This window comes from Eleginops maclovinus, chromosome 18 (genome assembly GCF_036324505.1).
Source record: "Eleginops maclovinus isolate JMC-PN-2008 ecotype Puerto Natales chromosome 18, JC_Emac_rtc_rv5, whole genome shotgun sequence".
Lineage (NCBI taxonomy): Eukaryota > Metazoa > Chordata > Actinopteri > Perciformes > Eleginopidae > Eleginops > Eleginops maclovinus.
In genome coordinates, this window is record NC_086366.1 from 20,692,919 (window position 1) to 20,717,563 (window position 24,645).

General features: G+C 38.9%; 2 protein-coding genes across 6 annotated transcripts in view; both read left to right on the plus strand.

Moving 5' to 3' along the window:
- aplp2 (amyloid beta (A4) precursor-like protein 2) overlaps positions 1 to 8,638 on the plus strand; it is a 55,610-nt gene extending 46,972 nt beyond the window's left edge. For 3 of the 5 annotated variants that reach the window (XM_063906663.1, XM_063906664.1, XM_063906668.1), the window contains 4 exons: positions 2,467 to 2,549; positions 3,496 to 3,573; positions 4,998 to 5,153; positions 6,370 to 8,638. In XM_063906663.1, the coding sequence (XP_063762733.1) occupies positions 2,467 to 2,549; positions 3,496 to 3,573; positions 4,998 to 5,153; positions 6,370 to 6,471 (419 nt within the window). In that variant the 3' untranslated portion in view covers positions 6,472 to 8,638. The remainder of the gene's footprint in view (positions 1 to 2,466; positions 2,550 to 3,495; positions 3,574 to 4,997; positions 5,154 to 6,369) is intronic. The other 2 variants (XM_063906665.1, XM_063906666.1) reach the window with 1 other exon arrangement.
- A 1,590-nt stretch (positions 8,639 to 10,228) lies between these two features.
- Positions 10,229 to 24,604, plus strand: st14a (ST14 transmembrane serine protease matriptase a). Its single transcript, XM_063907511.1, has 19 exons — positions 10,229 to 10,615; positions 13,379 to 13,538; positions 14,742 to 14,872; positions 14,985 to 15,055; positions 15,933 to 16,099; positions 16,270 to 16,305; positions 16,621 to 16,855; positions 17,336 to 17,478; positions 19,124 to 19,227; positions 19,342 to 19,454; positions 19,538 to 19,674; positions 19,757 to 19,861; positions 19,950 to 20,057; positions 20,157 to 20,273; positions 21,118 to 21,240; positions 21,413 to 21,596; positions 22,566 to 22,837; positions 23,222 to 23,358; positions 23,721 to 24,604. The coding sequence occupies exons 1-19, from the start codon at positions 10,574 to 10,576 to the stop codon at positions 23,877 to 23,879; spliced, it is 2,544 nt and encodes an 847-aa protein (XP_063763581.1). The 5' UTR covers positions 10,229 to 10,573; the 3' UTR covers positions 23,880 to 24,604.
- Positions 24,605 to 24,645: the final 41 nt, after the last annotated feature.

Here is a 24,645-nt window from a genome sequence, read left to right on the forward strand (position 1 = left end):
AGTTAATTTTCTCTTTTTTCGATGACTCATACTGGCTGCGTGTTTGGGTTTTTCAGTTGCTCTTATGCTTTTCATCATACTGGGATTATCACCTCATGCTGAATAGTCAAGCAGTGACATCTAAAGTCTGGTCGATTTGGTTCCAGCCAGCTCTCCTCTCAGAGATCTTCAGTCGTGTGCTGGCTGTCAGCCCGTCCTCAGTACATTTGTCAAACCACCTCTTAATTATTCCTCCTCCCGCACACTCATTCCCCTCATCAGTTGGCCTCTTTCTGACAGGAGCTGTGTGATTTAGTGGCCCTGTCTGCGACTCCGTGTTTCTGCCGCTGACCTACAGCCCCATCTAAATTTGGCCCAATTTGTCCTCCAAGGTCTGAGACAGCGACTTGGTTACGTCACCTGTTTTGTCTGATCCGGGCTTAACCTTGCAGCCTGACTCAGGGAACACAAAGACACCTTTATCTAATTGTTTAATCTAAAATATATATTGATTTTCTTTGAATGGATGCACACCCTTCCCTGCTGTTTGATCCATAGAAATGCTGTTGCTTTTGTGTTGTAATAGTCTCCAGAGCTCCTCCGGGGTCATACGGTAGGAAATAAATCAATGTGTAAATCTGTGCTTTTGGATAAACAATTCAATATAAAAAATAACCAAAATAAATGTACTGTTGTACCAAAAGCAGACATTGAAAACCAAATGGGAATAATATGGCCCCTTTAAACTTGAAACTCACTACATGATTAAATATAACTCCATTTTTTAAAGTTGATACAGAATTTAAGAAAATCCCGTAAAGTATAAAACTGTCACAAAATGAAGGCTACTATTCAGTAACACAGACTCATTCCCTTTAGATAAAATGCTACAAACAGTAAGGTGATATTACATTAACGAAACCCAACGGTAATCTGTGAATTGTATGTTTATACACATCGATTTGTGTTTTTTCTACCGTGTGATCCCAGTCAGCCTTATAGTACAGTTTAGTACTAGTATAGAAAAATAGGAAAGAAAATCAGCAAGATTTTCAACACAGCGAATAATGGCATGTGTTCGATAGACGATTCAGTTGTTCTGACGATCGACCGATCAGTTAATGGACTAATTGTTTCAGCACTTTTTTCAATTCCATGAAGAGGAGAAGTCCGATTGCTCCCGTAGAGGTCCCACCCATTGTGCTGTGTGTTATTGTGTTCACCCTGCAGTACCATCTGATAACCTGCCAGAGCTGCAGACGTCACTCTTGCTTGAGCAAGACTCGTAACCACACACCATTGTTCCTCACTTAATCCAAAGGCAACTGTACCAATCTTTAGTGTTTGGCATCGTCTGACTCGCAGGCAATAAGCAGACAGTGGACTCATCGCTGCTGTACATCACTCATGACGCTGCCCTCACTGCCACGTCTGTTCCCTCACTTCCTGATTTATTCATGGCGTATTTAGTGTGTATATTAATAGATCCCATGCCTAGTCAGAGACAATCAGTCTAACAAGCATATTCCAATATCTGGCCCAGTTTTTGGTTTAGTGACTTCCAGAAACCCAAGTTGTTGTTTTTTTCTAATGATCATCTGTCAAAATGTCAAGGGACTTCTAGATGGAGAACTACATTGATGCTGAGTTTTGGCCATGAAATTGGAGATAAGTGAGGGATATTAAAAAACAGGATGTAAATTGTTCAGAACAGTTTCATTTAAAGAGGCCCTTCTATGCTTTTAGGGTTCTCCCTTTCCTGTAGTGTGTTGCGTAGGTTTTTGTAAATGGTCTGCAAAGGCAAAAATCCCAAAGTTCTCTGCAGAGGGAGTTTCTCTCCCACACACTCCCCCCCTGCCTGAAACACTTCGATTGGATTCTTTTGTTAACTATCGAAACATAGTGACATCACTACGTAACACTCATGCTTTTATTGTCTAGAGCCAATGTACATGATAGGTTAAGGGGCGGGACCTCTCTAAGCAGTTGACCAATCACAACAGAGGCGGCCAGCTAACCGATCAGAGTAGACTGGGCTCTGGTTTCAGACAGAGGGTGAAAAGAGGTGCTTTAGCACAGGCAGTATGAGAAAAATAAAGAGCTTTTGTTCATTAAAGCAGGGAAACATGTCACAGAAGAGGCACACAATATAAATATTAACCATAACATTAGCATAATAGGGCCTCTTGAATAAGTCAATGGATGTTTATAGAACATGCTAAGCCATACTTTGGGAGGGCCCTAGAGAAAAAGTATGGTCAGTGTCATGATGGCGTGACAGTGCTCACACTGTGCTGAATGGAAGAAAGGGCTTTGTTGTCAGCAGTGCAGTGAGGAGACTGTGGTGACAGTGGTGAAGAATAGAGCTGGATGTCCATGTGCAGCTGTCCACCGTCAGTACCACCGTCCCTGTTTATTTGTTTGTTTGTTTGTGTGTTTGTTTGTGCTGCTCTGCTGTTATTGACGGTGCTCCTTTACCTCCCGCAGGCTCCGCCATGTCTGGTTTGGACGGTCTGATAGGTGCTGAGGAGAGAATCATCAACAGCAAACCCAAGATCAGCAACAATGTGGTAAGGGCTTCTCTGCCCCTTCGTCGTTCTGTTTGTGCTTTGAAGCTTTTTCTACAACACGCAAACTGAGAGCAGCATTGTCAAAGCAGGAGATATAATGTCATATATTAAAATGTAATTCCTGTGTTAAATATCATAACAGTTTATTTTATTTTCATAATAGTCAATTTTAAGATTAGGACCAGATCAGGAAAAAGTACACACAGTGCTTTCACATAGCTCTCTCAGTATTTTAATAAGTTTGATTATTCCAGTAGCTATGTTGTCATAGTTACAGCTTCACACTGGGTTTTTTTTGCATGTCTATCTTTGGCCTCCACAAACCGACCCTTATCCCGATCATCGGCACCCTTTATCCTCATCGCATGCTACTGTTTTAAATTATTATATGCCAGACACACCTTTCTTTCTTGTGGATTTTCAAATGCTGCTTGGCTGCAGAATGCTGTGTTTCGCATGCTAATCCAACACCAACTGCAAAGCTGTGTGTTTGTATGTGCAAATATGTTTTTGAATGCATGCATGTTTCTTTTTTATGTTTTTGGAAGTCTTCTAAGATGGAGCAATCTGAGGTTTTAAAAATAACAAATGGCGTTGACGACTAAACTGGACTGCTCTGTCTCTACAAACACACCCACTTCCACTCACAGCGCTTCTTCTTTAGACTAGAGCTCTCAATAATGAAAGTAAACTGTGTGCCGAGGGGAAAGTCTGTTGTTGATGCCTGCAACCCCCCCCCCTCCCCCTCTCCTCCCAGTTTGTACAAGACAGCTCCGAGTGTATCATCACATAAACACAGATAATCTCTACAGTTTACTTCGCTCCACATTCACACCCTCTTACTCTCCGCCTGCCTATCTCTCCCTCGTTCTCTCACCATCTCTCTCTCTCCCACACACACACTTTGCGGTGAGTGTAACCTGGGCTCCCCTGTCTGTGTTGACAGGTGATTGATGAGTCTCTGGATGTTAAAGAAGTGATTTACAGCGCAGAGAGAGTCAGAGTTATGCATGATGATGAGCTGGTGAGTATAGCGGTGCCCTCCACAGGGCTCTCGGGGGAACTGTAGTTACGAGTAGTGGGGAGAAGATGGAAGGAGGAGGGAGTGTGCAAATATACCAGCTGAGTAAAAAATACATTAAAAAAAGACACAGCTTTGGAAAAGATCCCAAATCCCCTTTTTTTTCTGTATAGGCTAATATGTTTTGGTTATTTCTGCATGAGTGCATGTTTGTAATGTGACTGTATCGGAATGTACACATTGAATATCTCTAGTGATTATGATATGATGAATGTGAATCCACACAAACTGAGTGTCCTCAGTTTATGTGTGAGAATGAGCAGTAAGAAAATACCCCCCAGTGGCTGTCTACATATGATCAGTTTGTGTCATATGTGCCAGATTTCATTGTGAGTGTAGGTTGTGTGTTTATACTGAATTGGAAAAGAATCTTCCTCAAAGACACATTCCATGCATGTGTACACACTATCACGAGTCAGTCATGTCTTACATTGGCTTATATTTTAAAGGGAAATTCTTGTACGTGTAGAGATAGGTACTGCTCTTATGTTCTTTTCTATTATGACTATTGATCCTGAGAACAGTTAACTCATAGCCTTCGCTGTAGATATTTGGAAACACAGATTCAAGCCAGAACAATATTGATCCGGCCGAGGAGTGCGGACCCACCGCAGCAATCAAGCTTCTCTGTGACTGAAATTAAACAAAGACAGTCGTGCAGAGGGAATCCATTTATCGTAGCTGTTGAAGTGAACTACACAGCATTGCAAATCCACTTTGTGCGTGTTAGAAAAGTAGCAGCAAACACAGAAAAATAATACGTGTCAAGATATAAATCCCATAAAATAAGTTGATTATAAGGAATATCCATTTTGGAGATAATTATGATTATCCTCAGGAATGATTTGCAAAAGCTGACTAGCGTGCTTTCATAGAAGAAAAGGGGAAAATAAAACCTGATTTAAAAACACTAATGTATTATGTCAGAACCGACTCTCACAAAGTTGCAATATGTTTTAATTATTCATCCTTTTCCTTATACAGAGGGCCCTTAAGCATTATTATGTGTCTATATGTGATGCTATGAACGGTTTTCGTAACGTAACGTAAGCTAAAGTGATTCCAATTATGTTTTAGTGCCATTTGAGATTGAAGCATAATGTGATCATAATCAAGATAATATGTAGATTACTTTGGCTGTGACCTTACATTTTCATATCATGTATTTCCTAGTGACAGCAGATTGCAAATAGTACAAGTGGATATTCATGTTGTTATGATCATTGGTCATAATAGAAGAAAAAGAATATGAGTCAGACTTCACATAAATGTTGATATGTCTGGATTTTTACATAAAACACAACTGTGGTTGCCTCTGCTGTGTCTGACATTATTGTTGTTGCTCTCCCACCTGTTTCACCCGTTAGGAGTCCTACCGCCCCCTGGGAGAGGACTTTAGCTTCGGGAGCACTGCACTGATTGGCCTGCTGGTGATTGCAGTGGCCATAGCAACCGTGATTGTGATCAGTCTGGTGCTTTTGAGGAAGAGGCAATACGGCACCATCAGTCACGGCATCGTGGAGGTAAGCCACCTGTTGCCTGGATCTCAAGGAAGTGCGATCAGTCTTATTCCTGGTGTCAGATTTCGATAGAGTCGTCAGGGGTTATGTAAATGGTGTATGGGTCGATGCAAAGCAAATTAGATTATTGTCCCTGCAGCATTTGCATACGATCCACACAGCATGTTGTTAGTGCACTCTGACCTTGTTTGAGTGCAAGTTAACATAAATTTACATTTGATTACACATGATTTTGTTGATCCATTCCTACAATGTTTATATTAATTATAGTGATGATGTTATTTTACTTTTTTTTCATATTGAAAAATATATAAACATTTTAGTATGGAGAAATCTTATTTAAGAACATTTATGTTAAGTCTTCCATTACAATTTTTATATATTTCAAAACCGAAAAAACAAAACAAAGTTAACAATAATAAAAAGACAATCAAGCAGAGAAAGAATAAATCATGCTCAAAAAGTTCTTTATTTTTCTCATACTGCCTGTGCTGCAGCACCTCTTTTCACTCTCTGTCTGAAACCAGAGCCAAATCTGCTCTGATTGGTTAGCTGGCCGGCAGTGTTGTGATTGGTCAACTACTTAGAGATGTCTTTCCCCTTAGTCTAAAATGTTTTGGACTGCTACCCAATAGAAGTGCTACAAGTCAATGTATTGAACATGTTAACAAAGATTTTTTTGAGAAAGTATAAATAATAAAATTCATGTTTGAAAGGTGCAAGAAGAAGCATAAAAACGTTTCTAGTCCTACCCCCTCTAGCAAACATTGCTAGTCAAAAGTCATACAGAGTTCAGTTCATGGTTGTCAGTGGGCGTGATATTTGCCTCGTTTTATAAAAATAATATTAATCAAATAATCTTTACAGGTAAACCTAAAAAGAAATCGTCAAAGACAAAAAATTATCCAGAAATCATCAGTCCATTTAAAATTGGATTTTTGAATAGTTTTTTTTTGTTTCAAAAAAGTTTCACAGTATTTCAGCTCATCATTATTCAATACAATCAAGGCGTTTCATGGAGTGTGTGGGAGAAGAACTTCCTCAAGAGGGAAATTTGCTATTTTAGCCTTTGCAGACTATGTACATGCACAAAAACCTATATTACACACTACAGGAAAGGGAAAATCCCAAAAAGCATAGTAGGGCTCCTTTTTGAAAATGGCATGGTATGATGGTGCCCCTATTAAGTCCAGCCCTTGACAATGTGTCTGTCACACAGGTGGACCCAATGCTGACACCGGAGGAACGCCACCTCAGCAAGATGCAGAACCACGGCTACGAGAACCCCACCTACAAATACCTGGAGCAGATGCAGATCTAACCAGAGCCTACAGGAGCCACATGGCAGAGGGGGAACATACTACTGACCAATAACATATGCTATTGTTAAAATCATTTGCGTACATCCAAACTCCATTTTCTGGTTTGTTAGAAACAATCCTTAAATAATGTTACTACTTCTGCTACTGCTTCTATTGTACTATAGAGCTCTTTTTGATCATACTTCTTTTAAAAAGGTGATGTATCTGCCATTTTTGCATTACGGAAAATGTAATTCTGCAGATTTCGCTGTAATTATCAATACAACTCTCTTCAGATCAAGATGATTAACACTTCTTCAGACATGTTCTTTCTTTTTTTTAAGTAAAAGGCAAATCAAGCAACATTTAAATGTATTTGAGTGGCCATCATCAAACCGGCATACCAGACACTACAGTACCAATTTTCATCATGCGGGTGTCATCCATGCAGTTTCTGATGGTTTCTCTCAAAAAATAATTGGTGTTTTTATTTTTGTTTCTTTTTTCCTCTCAGTAGATTGCTTGTATATGAAGGTTCTTTGTACCAATTAAAATGTATAGTGAAACAACAAATGAGAAAAAAAATGAAATCATGAATCATTTACTTTCCGTTCTTTGTTATGATAACAGACAAAATATACATATACAGTTTAAATATATATATATAAGAATAGATGTTTTTAATTCACCTTTTGTTTTTCCAGGGAAGAGGTAATGAGTCAATTTGGGGTTCTTAGATTAGCGGTCCTGAGTCGTGTTTGCAGGCACACTGTGAGAAAGAGTCGGGGAGGGGGAAGGTGTGCACAGACCCCCAGCTCAAACACATCACACAAAACCTACTCTGAACCCTTACTAAGTGAATGTGATAACATTTCCCCCCCCTACAAACACAACCATTTATCAATAGGGAAACAACATACATCGGTAGATTAAATATTGACATGTGTTACAAAGTTGAATGTATCCTGGAACCTTTTCTCCATGCTATGTGGCTTTGATTTAGTGACAGTGAGCGATGACATATTGTTTGTTCTTGTTTTTTGCACAAATTATCTGTAGCAAAAACCAAGTACCAGAAAAATGACTTAAAAAACTAATTTAGGTATGATGTACACACACATTTTGGAGCAACTGTTGGCTTTGCTGGTCATAAAGCGTAACAGTCTGATAGATCAACACAGGGCCGGCCCAGAGGCACTAACAATACAAGCAGCACCACAGAGAGGGCTCATCTGTCACCAGGGGGGCCCCAATGAGAGAAAATGTAGCTTACAGGATTTGGTGGATTTGGAGTTGCTAAATCTAATTATGTGAAGTTTCCTGAACCTGAATATACCAAATTTGGGGATTGATAGAAACAATTCTGGTGGATACTTTTAGTATTTTGGGAACATAAACAATGTAGATTTTTAGATTTGGGTACACAGAAAAGCTTGTGCCGGCCCTGGATCAAAGCCAATTGAAGTCAACTTGGAGCTGGAGGGCTGTGCAGGCAGACAGAGACACAGAAAGAAAAGGCTTGGAGAGCTGGTTTTTACAAAGAAGATAAAAGGCTAACTTGTGTGTTTTTACAGGTAGAGATTACACAAACGAGTACTGAATCTTAGAGTCTTCTTTTCTCTCTCTCTCTCTCTCTCTCTCTCTCTCTCTCTCTCTCTCTCTCTCTCTCTCTCTCTCTCTCTCTCTCTCTCTCTCTCTCTCTCTCTCTCTCTCTTTCCCTCCCTCTCTCTCTCTCTCTTTCCCTCCCTCTCTCTCTCTCTTTCTTTCCCTCCCTCTCTCTCTCTCTTTCCCTCCCTCTCTCTCTCTCTTTCCCTCCCTCTCTCTCTCTCTCTCTCTCTCAGTATTGTCTTTGTATGCTTGTATAGTTGATGTTGCAATCATGGCTTTTTTCCGGAGGATTACCTGTGGTGTGCATTGTTCTTATATGAAATGATATGATATATATTTTTAAGTTTGTTTTCTTGTTTTCTATTTTTTCCTCTTCCTGTGACAGTATCTCTGTATGTGACTGTCTCACTATGCACCCAAACGGCTTCAATCTTGTAACTGCCTGCTTGATTGTGGGAAGGGACTGGGAACTAATATGTATATTAGTGATTTTGAAAAATAAAATTGATTGACACCAATGGAACAGACTTGTGGTTACATGGGGGATACACATCAATAAACTCACAACTTCCATATGAATGTGTCGTCTTTTTATTGATTTTGAATTTTCAAAATGTTCAATTATTTCATTATGTAATGTGCCAAGACAAATTAAAGATACACATTATTTAAGGGCTGCAGTACATTTGAATAACATTTATTTTCAGGTCAATATTTGTTTGAAATAATTGTACAATTCATCATATTTACATTAGATTTTTTTTGGCTAGACAATCCCAAAACCCACAAATATTTTTCAAGTATCGAACAAGGCAATTCCCATTCAAGAAACTTTAATTAGTATACTGTTTATTTATTCATCAAGTTATCGTTTCGAAATGTCACTGCATGTGTGTTTGCATTGAAATGGTATTGATTCTTGTTTCATTTCATTCAAAAGTCTTTTTAATTGGAATTTTATAATAGATGCCATATTTTGTACAAAATAAGAAGTGATGTCCAGAAGTGGGTAGTTATTATGTACATTTAAGTACTGTCCTGTAAAATGTTGAGATACTTGTACTTTACTTAAGTCAGTATTTCCGACTGGAAAGTGTCAAATATTAAAATAGTGTAAAGTATTTCAAATTGATGCTACTTTGTACTTCTACTGAACTACAATTCAGAGGTACATAGTGTACTTTTACTCCACTACATTTATGAAATACCTTTAGTTACTTTGCAAATTTGGATTAATGATGTGAAATAAAATCAACACTTGATTAAGATTTTAGTTTCACCTGGAGTAAATTCACAAGCTACCCTGCACTATCACAATCAAAGTCAGAATACGTTTATCAGTCCCACAGGGGGGAAATTTGCAAAAGTCACAGAACGGAGCCTAAAACAGCTTAATATTACTTATGAACAGCTTAATATTATTCAAGTATACAAAGTCATTCAAACTAGCTGCACCTTTACCAGCTGTGATAAGACTTTAATGCATAAAAAATGATAAAACATATCAAATATATAATTCTCAAATTGACCAATTTGAATAATAAGTGTTTTTGCTTGTGGTACTTTAAGTGTATTTGGATGCAAATACTTTGTACTTTTACAGCAATAACATTTTGAATGTAGGACTTTTACTTGTAACAGAGTATTCCTAGACTCTGGTACTTCTACTTTTACCTGAGTACAAGATCTAAATAATTCTCCAACCTCTGTTGATGCCTGGTTGGATCAATCCGCCTGTCTTCAGGGGATAATACAGTCTGGAAAAATAACTTTCAAAATGGTATTATTGACTCATGTTATCCATTAAAGATTAGGGGGAGGCCGTTTACTCAATCTGAAACTTATGGCTCATCATACAAATGTAGGTGATTAAGAAGTGAGTCATCATTGCCCAAAAACAAACAGCAGGTGCGCGGAAAAATCACATGACTGATACTAAAAATAGGCCATATGTAAGCTTTCCTATATCAAGATTTAAAAATAGATAGTGTTTGAATTTAATTGTAAATACAAGTTCTTAAACACATTAAAGTATAAGGTGTAGCTGCTTTTGAACGCTACAAACAAAAACACACTTGTCCTACCTGTGGCAGGTAAACAGGAAGTCGCTGCAGGTGCGGGGACACGCCCGCAGAAACCTGAAGCTCCCGGAAAAACGTTTTTTTTTCCCTGTGTAGTCCAGTTTCCCTCCGTCGCAGTCCGACATACTCAGACCACAACGACGTTTGTGAACAACTTCACCCGAGTGGAGCTTTCTTTTTAAAGAAACCACCTTACACTTCGTCGTGGTAACCTGCTTCTCTGTTTCGTAGTTTATATTTATTTATATATTTATTTATTGTTGCTCGCAGGTTGAATACGTTGAGTCTTCTCTTGGCGACCGGGCCTGCAGGTTCACCTCGGAAAGCACCTTCAGTTCGGGAAAGCAACAAGAAAAGGATCATTTAAGGAGATAGTTAATAGTTCAGGGGCTCTAAGGTCGGTTTTTTATTTTTAAGTCCGTGTTCGCTCCTAATGGATTACATGGACAGTGGAACGAGATACACCCCAAAGTCGGTAAGAAACACACAGGCACGCCACTTCTTACTGTGTTACCTTCTTGATAATGCACATTTTTTTGAAGTGTTTTTATAAAAGTGTTAAGGTGTAACCCTAAATGACACCTTTTTCTAATATTTGGTGCAAAACAGCTATCTTGCACAACTGTAATTTATATACTATATGTACATACGTTTCTGTTGCTGTAGTATATTAGTGATTGATAAAACATTCAAATGTATCTAGAATATTTTGTATTCTTGTGATGTGTCTTTTTTACTGTAGATATGTAGATATTTGCTGTTTGTTTACTTTAATATGTTTATACTTTTCCACTCTACTTCTATACTTTTTTAATTCACCTTTTAAATATTGTAATCCCTGAACACAACACAATGCTGCTGTTACAAAATAATTTCCCATTTTGGGATGAACAAAGCATCTATGTATATATCAATCATGGGGAAGTGATGCATAGTTAAAGCTATATGAACCTTCCCGTAGCAAACCTGTCACACATGAAGTAGTAGGTCACTTAGTGTTTTCATTCCACACATGCATACAATACTTTGAAAGGATGTCACTGTGGCCCTACCTGTTTGTTTTATCTCAACAGACTGACCTGCTCTTTTCACAAAAACACTATTGAGCATTGAACATGTTACCAAGTGAAATACAAATCCAGCAGTCCTGCTTTCGTTTCTCTGCAAACCTGCTTGTTCCGTACTGAGTAGTTTTAAACTTGTTATTCCCATGTTGAAAACATAACAAAAAGTCCAAGTATTTTGCATATTTAGATTTATGATGATAAATAGCTACACTATCCCCCCCAAATGGATTATTTTCATGCAAGAAAATCTGTTATCTGATTAAGAATGAATCTCATTGTGATAAACAGATATCAGATATACATGTCAGAATTTTTGTTCCCCTTTCAATTAGGACAGTCATGAGAAAAACATAGGTGTCATGTTCTTTGGCACACAGTCTGACTTTTCACCAAACTTCCTTGAAAAGGTTGCAGGCATTTTGATAACCCACTGACACATGTCCAAGAAGTTAGCACAATGAAAAAAAACATATTGAGGCCTCTGCTTTCTCTGCTACATACAGTAAATAAATCTGCTTTAAAATGTTTCTAAAATATTGACTAATCTCTTTCGATCTCCGTCAACGAAGGTCTTCAGAGAGCAAGTCAGCTATTTACAGCTGAATTCCTTGGTTCCTCTGCCCTGTTGTGACTTGTTCCGTACACTAACAGCTGGTTTATTTATATATCACTCCACAGCATCACAGTACGATGCTAAACACAAGGCGTTATGTGAACAAGCCCTTCAGTCTTAGAAGAATGACACAGAAATGAGGAGTCTTTAGTAGCAAAGCTGCTCTGCTAAGCATGTTCTGGTCACTGACAGTAAGGCTTGGTAATAATTAAGTTACATTTCTAATGTTTTATGATTTAAATGAAGTAAATGAAGATCTACATTTTCAGAAGAATATGAATATATTCCTGGTAAAGCAGACAATTCAGGTATTTACATTTTTGTGGAATATATCTGAATATTTCATGGTCTTTTGTGACTAAACTTACATTAATTAGAGCCTGAAACTGTTAACAAGTGCTTAAAAATGTATCCTTTAATTTTAGGCCTCTATAAAAGTAAACAGTTAGGTTATTTTCAAAAAGGAATTGTAGCCAGGTGAATTTTGTTTTAAGGAGATGGAGTGTTTCTCAGTTGAGACTCATTTTTATCTTGTAAGATACTCAAATAAAACACCTCCGTCTGTAAATGTGTGATCTCTCAAGTGTGGAAATGTTTTTAACAAACACAACCAAGCAATGCATATCTGTTCCTCAATTTGTTATGAGCCTTTTAAATGTGTTTTTAATGACCTATGTCAAACCTGCTTTTTAGGAATAAGCGCTTGCCCTCAGAACAATTATTCCTAGTAATCCAGCCGGAGTATCAAGTTTAAACGGGCATAAAAGAATAGCTTGTTGTTTAATAAAAACCGTTAATGGAGTCCTAGTTTGGCACTACAGCCCATCTAGCAGTGAGCACCTTTTATAAATCAGAGTCATTAGTACCTTTTTTGATTATATTTAGTTTGCTTGTGCAGTTGCCCAGTTTTTCAGCTACCTTTTTAATTCACCACTACAGCACAGTGAGCATGCACAGAAAGTTGTTGTGTTCCTATTCAGGTCTGTGCGTGCTTTGCTCCCAGCAGGTTTGACAGGATTGTGCATGGTGAAACCTTTGTAACCCCCCCCCCCCCTCTCACCTCTTTAGGTTAACCACAGGGCTGTGACTCATGCACACATTTCTCTTCTAATTCATTCACAATTCACGACCCTGAAACTGTCCTTTCTGTGTTTTATTGGGTTTATTTGAATGAACATGTTCAGATGTATTTACCTTAAAATACTTACAGTCAAAGGAGAGCATTGAGTCATATTTCAGAGCAAAGTTATCTGGTTCTATATGTAACCACAGGCAGGGACATTCCTCAAATACACAAGTACTTACATGCTGTCTCTCACTTATCTTCAGTTGATTATCTACTAGGTTAAATAAAACACAGCGACTTCTATTGTGTTCTTAATATTTTACAATGTCACTCGAGGAACATCTTGCGGGAAACACTTGCGTCAACAAATGTCTTCACACTCTTGTGAAATGGTGGTCGTTATCACTATGAGGTTTTTATTTTTTAAATAGGCTCTTGAGTTCTATTTATTGACCATTCATTCACCTTAACAATTGTCTGTGTGTCTTTTAGGACAAAGACTGGGACACCAATGTCCAGTTCCTGCCAGCATCGGATAACAAGAAGCTTGAGAAGAAAAAGGGTCCGGGGAAAGTCGGGGCTGTGATCGGTGTGGTGGTCTTCGCAGCCGTTGTAGCGCTTATGACCGGACTGCTGGTCTGGCATTTCCACTGTAAGATCCCCTTCCTTAATATTAAATAGATTTATAAAACACAATAGTAAGCAGTAAATAAAAAAGGGTGTAAAATGTAAGTAACCTGATCTCAATGACAAAGAATTCTCTACCAAGATATGCAATGTTTAGTCCTGCTTTTGTAGTATGGTGATTTGTTTATTTTTATGTGTTTTAAGTTTTTTATTTGTTTGTTCTTTGTGTATGTGCCAGATTGCTTTCATTCAAGCAAGTTCAGTAGATGATGAGACCATAGTTCGAATAATTAAGAACATTCTTAACAAGGATTATATGGTCTACATTAAAGGACTTCCTTCTTTAAAATGCCTGTTGTTTTTCATTGAAATCTGCAGTAATTATTGTGACTTTAAAAATAATTTTTAAATAGATCCAATAAAACATTTTTTAAAGGAGGTCAAAAAATGTAAATAAATTATATATGTATAAAACCTAAAATAAATTATATATATATATATATATATATATATATATATATCAGAATCAAGTTTATTGCCAGGCACATTTACACATACTAGGGTTTTTTTTGTCTGTTTTTGCGAGCATAAACAATCTAAGAAAATAAGTTGTAAAAGTCAAAAATATAAAGACAATAAAAAGAAGTATTTTTTAGAAACTATTTAGCATTAAAAAAGAAAATGCTAAAGATAAGTATTTACACAAAATGTAAGCTTAAATGTACAAAGAACCTTAAAAAAGAAAGACGGAAACACTTAGGTGTGTGTGTGTGTGTGTGTGTGTGTGTGTGTGTGTGTGTGTGTGTGTGTGTGTGTGTGTGTGTGTGTGTGTGTGTGTGTGTGTGTGTGTGTGTGTGTGTGTGTGTGTGTGTGTGTGTGTGTGTGTGTGTGTGTGTGTGTGTGTGTGTGTGTGTGTGTGTGTGTGTGTGTGTCAAAAGAGAAGAAAAGAACGTGTGTGTTTAGATTTATATCAATAAATGCATAAGCCGACACATTTTTGATACATAATAAACGTTCATAGGCAAGTTAGAGCTTAAAGCTGTTCATTCTGTCTTGTGATTGTTTGCACATAGAAATAATTGAAAATTAAAAGGAGAGATTAAAGCTACGTTTCTTGGAACAAATATACATTAGGGCTTAAAACTTAAAAACAAGCGGGAAATGTTTGTAAACTTTATTGCTGTAATAGCATATGTGCTTCATCACTCTTGTGTGTTCCCTCCCGCAGTCCGTAAAGATGTGCGTAACAGGAGGATGTACAGCGGCTCCATGCGGATCACCAACCAGGTGTTCGAAGACGCCTACGAGAATTCCAACAGCTCCGAGTTCACAGCGCTGGCGAAGCAGGTGACCTCACAGGTGAGACTGCTGCTCGAGCCAAAATTTAAATTAGTCTGCATGTCTACAATAATTTTCTGTTGTTTTCAAGCAGCATTAATTCATGCTCTGTTGTGATTTTGATCTCTTTCAGCTTAAATCCATCTATTCCAAAAGTCCACAGTTGAAAAAATACTACGTTGGATCCACAGTTCAGGCTTTCAGGTAAACACCAGGCTTTTAATATTAGCTCTACCAAGAGCCTCATGTTCCCTTTCCTTGTGTCTGTGTGTTGGTTAGCAGAGGATCTCACAAACAGATTAAATTGAAATTTGAGAACTAGGCTATGGTTAAAGGAACCAGTGTTGTTGTTTGGTGTGCATGCACGCAGATCTAATAGTGGCAGCATTTGCAACATTTCCAGTTTTTTAAATGGCCAGTTCAGAGGAGTGTACATTATGCACTAACTGCTTTTGAATTCCAGTGATGTTGCTTTTAAGAAGATTTCCGTGGCCAAATGTTTCTGTTTAATTCAGTTAAAAATTGTGTCAGTCTGCTCCATATTCCCAGAGGGCAATTTGGCCATAAAGCTGTAGTACCAATAAAAAAATATGAATCATACATTTTTTTTAAATCACTGTAATAACTGTGAAGCTACTCCAATTCTCGATTAAAGGGGCCCCAATAGGCTCATTTTCAGGTTCACATTTGTATTTTGTGTCTCGACTGGGACACGTTTACATGCTTTAATGATTTTCTCATACTGCCTTTTCAGCCCAGTCTGCTCTGATTGGTTAGCTGGCCGGTTCTGTTGTGATTGGTCCACTGCTTAGAGATGTCCCTGTCCTCCAATTAAAAATGTGTTGAATAGGGTAGTAGTGTCACCATCTCAAATAAGTAAACAAAGGAGTCCAATGGTGGCGTTTCAGGCATGGGGAAACTCTGGAGGGAACTTGGGTATTTTAGCCTTTGCAGACCATTTACATGCACAACAATCTTTATAACACACCACAGGAAAGGGAATATTAAACAAAAGCATAGTAGGACTCCTTTAACTTGACTCCACCTTCACAATGTTCAAGTCTTTCCTCTTTGCCCTCAGTGAAGGCAGTGTTATTGCCTACTACCTGTCTGAGTTCAAAGTCCCTGCGGGCCAAGAGCCGTCTGTGGACCACGCCATGGCAACGATGGAGAAGCTGGTGGAGAACTTCCAGCGCTCCATGTCCCGACCCGGCAACTCTCTGGTGGTGGCGGATGTGGTGTCTTCAGGTAAATTCAAAGCAGCTGCATGCCAAACATGATTCAATCCATCATCCTCTGTGCTGCTGTGCTTTTGGTTTGTTTTAGCATGCCAGGTTATGTCTGGTTGTGGACTCACTCCCTCTGTTTTGCTATCAATAGCCCTGTCTAAGTGATCTGTCTTGTGTTTCCTCTCACAGCCCTTGATGAACGACTGTTATCAACGTCATTCAGCAGTAAGTGCTCAGCTTTCATCCATCATTTAATCTAGTAGAGTTCACGACAACACATCTGTCACAACTGATCTGTATAAATAGGAAACGGAAACCATGTTCAAAACTTAACGTTTGGAACATGTTATTATCATAGCTAGTCACTTTTTACATTCAGTTGGGTGACGGCTAATAAGGTTTGCAACACATTTTTCGAGATTGTTCAGAAAAGTAAATTCTTACATTTAGTATATAACACAATGATCATGACAAGCCATGTTTGTTGTTTCTTGAATTGAAGATGAAAGTGAACACTATAAGTCATTGTTTCTGTCTCAGGGTTTTTCAAGTATGCAGAACACACAAGGACCAATCAAGAGGGACAGATCCAGTCCCCTGGCTTCCCCAACAGTCCGTACCCCCCCAACACCTTCATCCAGTGGCAGCTGAGAGCAGACTCCAACTACGTCATCAAGCTCGAATTCGATACGATGAATCTGGAAGAGAACTGCAAGAATGACTTTGTGAAACTCTACGACTCCCTGGTGGCTATTGAGAGCCGCGTTATGGAAGAGTGAGTGATTTAAGTACTGATTCAAGCTGAGAAAAAATAACTTGAATGCCTTCCTGCAGTGTTTGTTTTCATGCAGAGCCAGATTGTTCATACTTTGGATAGAGAGAACATTAAGTAAGCCCTCTACTGGCCAGTATCTGTAACTCTGATGGACCCTTAATCCACTGATGGGTGCAGTTGCCTAACATTGCCTGTGTTAAGTTTCATGCCAGAGAAATAGCACTAGCAATGGCAGTTAAAAATAAGGAATCAGCACTGTAAGAGTGTAACATGATGTGCCGTGTTTCGGTCAAAGGTAAAAATCCATGAGAATTGTGATTCTTTACTTGCAGGAAAAACCTCATTGGTGGTTGATCGAATGACAATAAGATGTTGTGGAATCAGTTCATGTATAATCAACATGCTATCTAAACAAAATTAGATTGTACATCACATTGGTGAGTTGTGCAGTTACTAAATGATGTTGTTTTTCTCCTGCAGGATGTGCGGGTACTACTCACCCAGTGAACCATTGACCTTTCTGTCCTCTGGAAATGTCATGCTGGTGACGATGGCCTCCAACGATAAGAAAAACTACCCAGGATTCAGAGCAAAAGTGTCACAAATCAAACGTGGAAGTAAAAGTAGGAACTACAGCTTCTATCAATGTATTCATATTTAGTCTCATTAACCCACACGTCGTTGAGTTAACTATATGCCTTCAGCTTTAGTGATGTATATCTTCAGCAAACTTTTACTATGCTGCCATGTCGTACATTTCCAAATGATATTTGGTGTTGTTTGGGGTCACTTTTGGGCAGCACTTGAACTCTTTCCTGTTCAACTGGAGATGTTTGACGTTATACTCTTTTAATTTGTTTTATTTTTATTAACAAACCACTAAAGGCCACTTTGTTATAAATCAACCATTTAGTCTTCCGTTATTTTAAGGACATTCAAGCACATTTTAGATTTACGTAATGGTTTAGCCTTTTACAAAAGTTACCATTCACATATATTTTTTTAATGATCTAATTTGTTATTTGCATATTTCGGCATAAACCAAGAACAGTATGGTATGATCAATGAATATTTTTCAAACCTGTTAAGTGATTTTTGGCTTCCTCCACAGCCCTTGAAACGGATGTTTTTGTGCTTCAGGCAGAACTCGCTTTAAATCTCCAACATTTATCTATGTGAGTTCGACAACACACTTCCAACATGATCTTATTAGGAAACAAACCTGTTGCAACTAGCGTTGTGGAACATTGTCATTTAAGCTCAGCACCTTATTCTTCAGTGGTGTGAGGAAGAGGTTTGCACCAAATTTCGAGATTTCATGAATAATTTACTTTATATATCCTTGATCAGGATCAAGCCTTTTTGGTTTCTTGAGAAAAACATGACCATAAGCATATGTTTCTGTTCTCAGGGTTTTTCTTTGATGCAACCACAAACCATTTTCCAAAGGGACAGTCAGTTTTTCCCAACAAGTCTACCCCCCCAACTTCCCTGGCAGCTTGAGTTCTGACCCAATGTCATCACTCGAATTCATCGTTCTGAGGAACTGCAAAATGACCTTAGCAAACTCAGACCCTGGTGGCTATTGATGCGCTTAAGAGGAGTGGATAAGTCTGAATCAGCTGAGAATATTAAGTCCTGGCGCGTGTGTGTTCTGAGAGCCTTGTTACTTTGGTACCAGCTCTCTGCAGTTCTTCACTGATGGACCCCCCGTGTGGTATTCCTGCGGAAGTTTTTGCTCAAGATATATGTGCATCAGTTATGAATCCCACTGGGTAGATGTAACTTGCGTGGGCCAGGAATCATGAGAGTGATTTTAGCAGGTGGTGGTTGTATGATCATTTGATCAGTTCTTATAATCAATTGCTATCACAAGTTGATTTCATCACATTAGCTGCTTACTAATTGCATGTTGTTTTCCCGCTGGTGCGGTCTACACCATATTGTCTTTCGTGTCCTTGAATGTCTTTGGTCGTGGCCTATAGTGGAGTTAGAGAAAGTGTAAATAAACGTTTGAGTAAGTGGACTAGAGCTTTTATCATGTACATGTTCATAAAAGTCGTTGATTACTATACCCCATGAAAAGAACATTCATACATCTCCCTTACAAAACAAACAAAAGACAGAAACCGCAGTCTAAAGCGTAGAAAAGTCATTCAGCAGGAGAGTTGATATGGTTGCAGGCGCTCTCACCGACAATGGCACCGATAGCTCTGAAGCAACCCTGTCAGAAATGTATTGACATACTTTTTAACCTCATGTTTAAAGGTACAACATGCGGGGGGCAGCTGACGGGCAGTAAAGGCACCTTTTCTTCTCCCAACTTCCCAAATTACTATCCTCCTCAGACCTCATGCCAGTGGTCCATCACGGTGAGACATCTGTTGAACAGGCAGATCACACAGCTTTTTGTTGCGACCTGATTCAAAAAGGGTCACACGTCAACATTTTAAATACGTTTTCTCTCGTCTCTGTCAACCGTTAAGGTCCCTACTGGTAAGGCGGTGAAGGTGACGTTCAAAAAGTTCCTCTTGTCTGAGCCTGGGCAGGAAAAGGTTAAAGACTGTCGCAAAGACTACGTGGAGGTCAACGGAAAGAAGTGAGTCCGCGCTGACTGTCTTAAAATCACACAGAGTTGCACAACAGAACAGACATGTCAATACTTCTACGTCTCATCCTCAGGCTGTGTGGAGAACATCCGGTTGCAACGCTGACAGAAACCAGCCAAACCAACACCATGAGCGTGGTGTTCTCCTCCGACTCTTCGTATGTGGACCGAGGTTTCGAAGCAACCTATGAGGCCATCGACATCAAAGACCGTAAGGGACACGATTTCTCCCAGATAACAATGAATTTTTGACACAATGCGAGTGTAACTCATGTTAACCCTGTCATCCACAGCTTGTCCAAAGCAGTTCCAGTGCAAGACCCAGCGCTGCATCAAAACAGAGCTCAAGTGTGATGGCTGGAATGACTGCGGGGACATGAGTGATGAACTGAATTGCAGTAAGTAATATTTACTCAGATTATATTCTAAAAGAGTTGTGAAAATTAGAAGTCTAATTACTCTCTACATTAATGTGCCTTCCTCCAGAGTGTGATGCGAAGGATATCAAATGTAAAAATGGCCTGTGTAAGCCCATGTTCTGGAAGTGTGATGGCGTGAATGACTGTGGAGACGGCACCGATGAGCTGGACTGTGGTGAGTCCTGCTGATACCGATGGACGATTCATTTCACACATACACTGAAAGGCTTTCAGTCGGTTTTCTAAAGCCGTTTTGTTTATTCTGTTTTCCAAGGCGGTTGCAAATCTGAACAATTTACATGTAAGAACGACAAATGTGTTTCGGAGAAGAATCGCTGTGACGGCAGGGACGACTGCGGTGATGGGTCCGATGAGCTCGACTGTAGCAGAAGTAAGACTTTTTTTTACTGCATACATTTCACCAACCATATGTCGCGGAATCTAACGTCTTATGTATTTTCAGGAAATGAGAGTCATAAACTGCCACTGGACTTGAGCACTGCCACATATTTAATGTATTTTAGGTCGTATTGGAATCTTTCCATATTACTTTGGTTCTACAGCACATTTACTAAGTTCTTAAAGGGTCCCTTATTTGATCTTTTTCAGTTTTGTATTTTTTGCTTCTACTGTGACATGTTTACATGCTTCGACTTTCAAAAGCTGCTTAGCTTTTCTCATACTGCCTGTCTTTTCACCCTCCGTCTGAAACCAGAGCCCAGTATGCTCTCATTGGTTAGCTAGCAGGCTCTGTTGTTATTTTTATTTCAACTGCTTAGAGATACCCCGCCCCTTGGCCTATCATTTACAATGTGTTGAAACGCTCGCCTGTAGAGTGTGTAAGTGTTGAATAATAATGTCACTATTAGCACATGGAGTCTATGGTCACTATGTTACAGAAGTAATCAACAGAGTGGGTGAACTTTGGGATTTTAGACTTCGCAGACTATTTACATTCATAAAAATCTACATATCACACTACAGCATAGCATTATGGGGCCCTGTGAAACACTTAATTTACCAAATTGTATCCCTTTTGTTGTTGGAGAACTAAACTGAGTTTAAAGGATGTTAGCCATTATACCCTTTTAAAAGGGGAATTACAGTATGTCAGAGATGTTTACCAACAAGAAATCAAACAATCAATAACTGCAGCTTCAAAAACACTCTCTCAAAAAGTTACTGTGTTTGCAAATGTGTAAATACGTTTTTTTTCTTTCCTTCTCTCTCTGCAGGTACTGACATTCACTGCACTGAACTCACATATAAATGTAAGAACAATAAATGCATCAGTAAAGTGAACCCAGAATGTGACGGGACAACAGACTGCGAAGACGGATCAGACGAGGAGAACTGCGGTATGTCACGATCAATACCTCCATATGGGTGCATGTACTTTCTCAGATTAAATAATTAGCACCACCTGCATTGTTTACTTTGCATGCCAAAACAGATGTGAACTTCCGCTTCAGGGCACTACAACAACAAGTTGCCACATGTCAGCCCGGTGACTGATTGTTTTCTTTGCAGAATGCGGGAGGAGTAAGTTCAAGATGTCGCGTATCGTGGGCGGTCAGGATACAGAGCCAGGGGAGTACCCCTGGCAGGTCAGCCTGCACATCAAAGGTTACGGTCACGTGTGTGGAGCGTCCATCATCAGTCAACGCTGGCTGGTCACTGCGGCCCACTGTGTGCAGGATGACGGCAAGACAAAGTACGCATTTTGCTTCTAGTTCTCATTGGCAACCTTGAAAGCTGTATTTTTCTGAAAACATGACAATATAGGGCTCAAACTCACAGCTCTATATAGGTAAGAGAGATTGATTTGCAGCTCACCAACTTTAGATTCCTGATGATCATCTCCCTTTTTAAATATCAGATATGTAGCACATGCTCTTAGACATAAAAAATAAGTACAAATACAGAATGCCATTAAAGTCAGTCAACTTAACTATCAACATCGCTGAGTGTTGTACAAACAGGGAGACCGAAATTCCGTTTCCAACCATCCCAAAAATTACAAAATATATACATGTATGTGTATATACAGTATACATATGTACACAAAATAAGAATAAAATATATTTAATAGGGCACAACAATTCATGAAAACAGCAGCCGGGAAATAATTCTTTAAAGTTTTCTATCATTTTATTATATTCCTGGCAACATTATTTTTAAGACATTCAACACAAATATTCTACAATAAAAGTTTGTTTCCCCAAATACTGCAAGTGTTTTTTTTAAATATTTGTTCATCATTCATTACTTTTAATAGTTTCAATAACAGTTAAATATAGTGTTTACACAAAACCAAACGGTGTGATACTCCAGCTCTGCTGACAGGCCTCAAGTGCTTTTAAATTCTTTGAATCATTAGAAAAAATCTAACGCAATTCAGTTGTTTGACTTTGAAATGCAGTGTAAACAGTTGGTCACATGTAAAGGGAAACCTAAGAGCTCTGTGTTTATACTGACAACTTAATGCTTGGGTGTGTGCGTGAATAATTGAGCCTGCATGAAACCTTTCCAGGCCCTCAGTGTTATTGAATGCATCTCTCGTAACACTGTGAAACATATTGCAAACATATTTTCGAATAGTGATGCTTTTGCCACATGATGTAATTATTAAAAATCATCCTGCATTGAGATTGACCTTTGCAATGTGTTCTTGTTCTCTCAGATACTCCCAGCCCGGCACTTGGGAGGCATACCTTGGCCTTCACACCCAGCGGAAGATTGACAGCGACGTGGTGAAGAAGAACCTGAAGCGGATCATATCCCACCCCAACTACAACGCATACACCTTCGACAACGACATTGCCCTGATGGAGCTGGACAGTCCCGTTACCTACTCAGATTACATCCAGCCCATCTGCTTGCCGTCTTCCCAACACAATTTTCCAACGGCTAGCACTGTGTGGATCACCGGGTGGGGTGCAACTCGTGAAGGAGGTGAGATTTCCCTTTTTCAAAGATAAACCCTTTAACTGTTTCTTCGTAAAATATGAAACATTATAATATGCTAAGGACCAAACTTGTTAAACCATCATATTTACTCATATTTTTCGGCCATTGTCACTCTTGGCCGAAAAATATGTCAGCACTTTATTGCAGTTGGTCCAGTATTAAATTATATGCTAATATGTTTTAATTATCATGTAGTTGCTAACACACAAAACACATTTACTGAGCTCCTTCCAATAGAAAATAGCTTTTCTCTGACGAGGGCCTACCATACTGGAAGATGAGTGACTTTTAGAGCCTCAATCTGATGAAATGACAGTTAGAAATAAACAGAAACTTAATGGTGTCCTCTTTTGTGTCTTTGTGCTTCAGGATTTGCTGCAACAATTCTCCAAAAAGCCCAGGTCCGTATCATCAACCCCTCGGTGTGTAACGATCTGATGGCAGGGCAGATCACGTCTCGGATGTTTTGTGCCGGAGTGCTGACGGGAGGAGTCGATGCTTGTCAGGTAATAAAAGGCACTTTAACCAAAGGCGGCCCTGCTTTCTTTCTTTCTGTTTCTCTCTGAACAACAGCCTTCTCGCATAATTTTCTAAAAACAAGAGAATTTTGCTAGAAATTAGCTAGTTATACTGTACTGATTTAAGGATTTTGGTTACAGTGTTGGGCTTGTTTAGTTCAGAAAAGCAGTTGCATTATCTTACAATTTATTTGATCACACAGAAAAACAAAATCTGAAAATGAAGAAATAAAAAATAAGATTTAGAAGGAAAAAATGGGGGGGAAAGCAGAGAGACAAGGAAAAATGTGAAAAATAGACATGATGCCCAGTTTACTTTCCTAACACATGTACCCATTTGTCTCTATTAGGGTGACTCTGGCGGCCCTCTGACCAGTCCTTCCGGCAGTCGCAATTTCCTGGCGGGGGTGGTCAGCTGGGGTGACGGCTGTGCCCGCAGGAACAAACCTGGCATCTACACAACAGTCACCAAATTCCGTGGCTGGATCAAAGAAAAGACAGGAGTGTAAATAACAGCAAAATGGCGAAACGAGGCCATATTGAAATGAACACGGACTGATGACAGGTAGCACAGTGATAATCTTTGCTTCACCACTGTGGTGAAGTGGCCTTGACTCCCTGTCGCAGCTGGAAAAAAACACTGTTATCTTGAAGAGCAATTGCAACATAATGTTATGTCCACTGTGATTTTATGAGGATGGGGTTGATGAAATGTTTTAAAATGTAAATAAAGGTTTTATTTGTGTGGGTTTTTTGTTTTTTTGATGGAGAACAATGTTATGTGCTACACAAGAAACAGATTTTAAGCGTGATTGTTACACATGAGTTGTGCGTCCTTGTGAACTGTCTGGGGTTTTATCAGTAGATATGATTAGAATTTCCCATCCTTGTTGTCTTTGTTCTGAATTTTATAAATTAAAAACAAAATGACAGCAAGTTAATTCCACCTTACCTCCTATGGCTTGGTATATTACACATTTTGTTTTAAAGTTTTAGGAAATCCCCAAAGTTTAGTGATGTGACTGTTCCTTTTCAGAAGCATTACCCTTCTCATGTTGAATAGCATTTCTTTGTAACAGCTGTGAATTGCTTTTCTATCTGCATTAAACACATCAACTTAACAGTAGGAGTTAAATCTTTCATGTTTAATATGATTATGTGATTATTCCCATGTTATTGTAAGTGTGAGTTTTATTGCAGGTATTTAAAATAAAATATTTCTAATAAAACCTGACATTCTTTGCATTTTTTATTTTCATGGTCTGACATGCATTT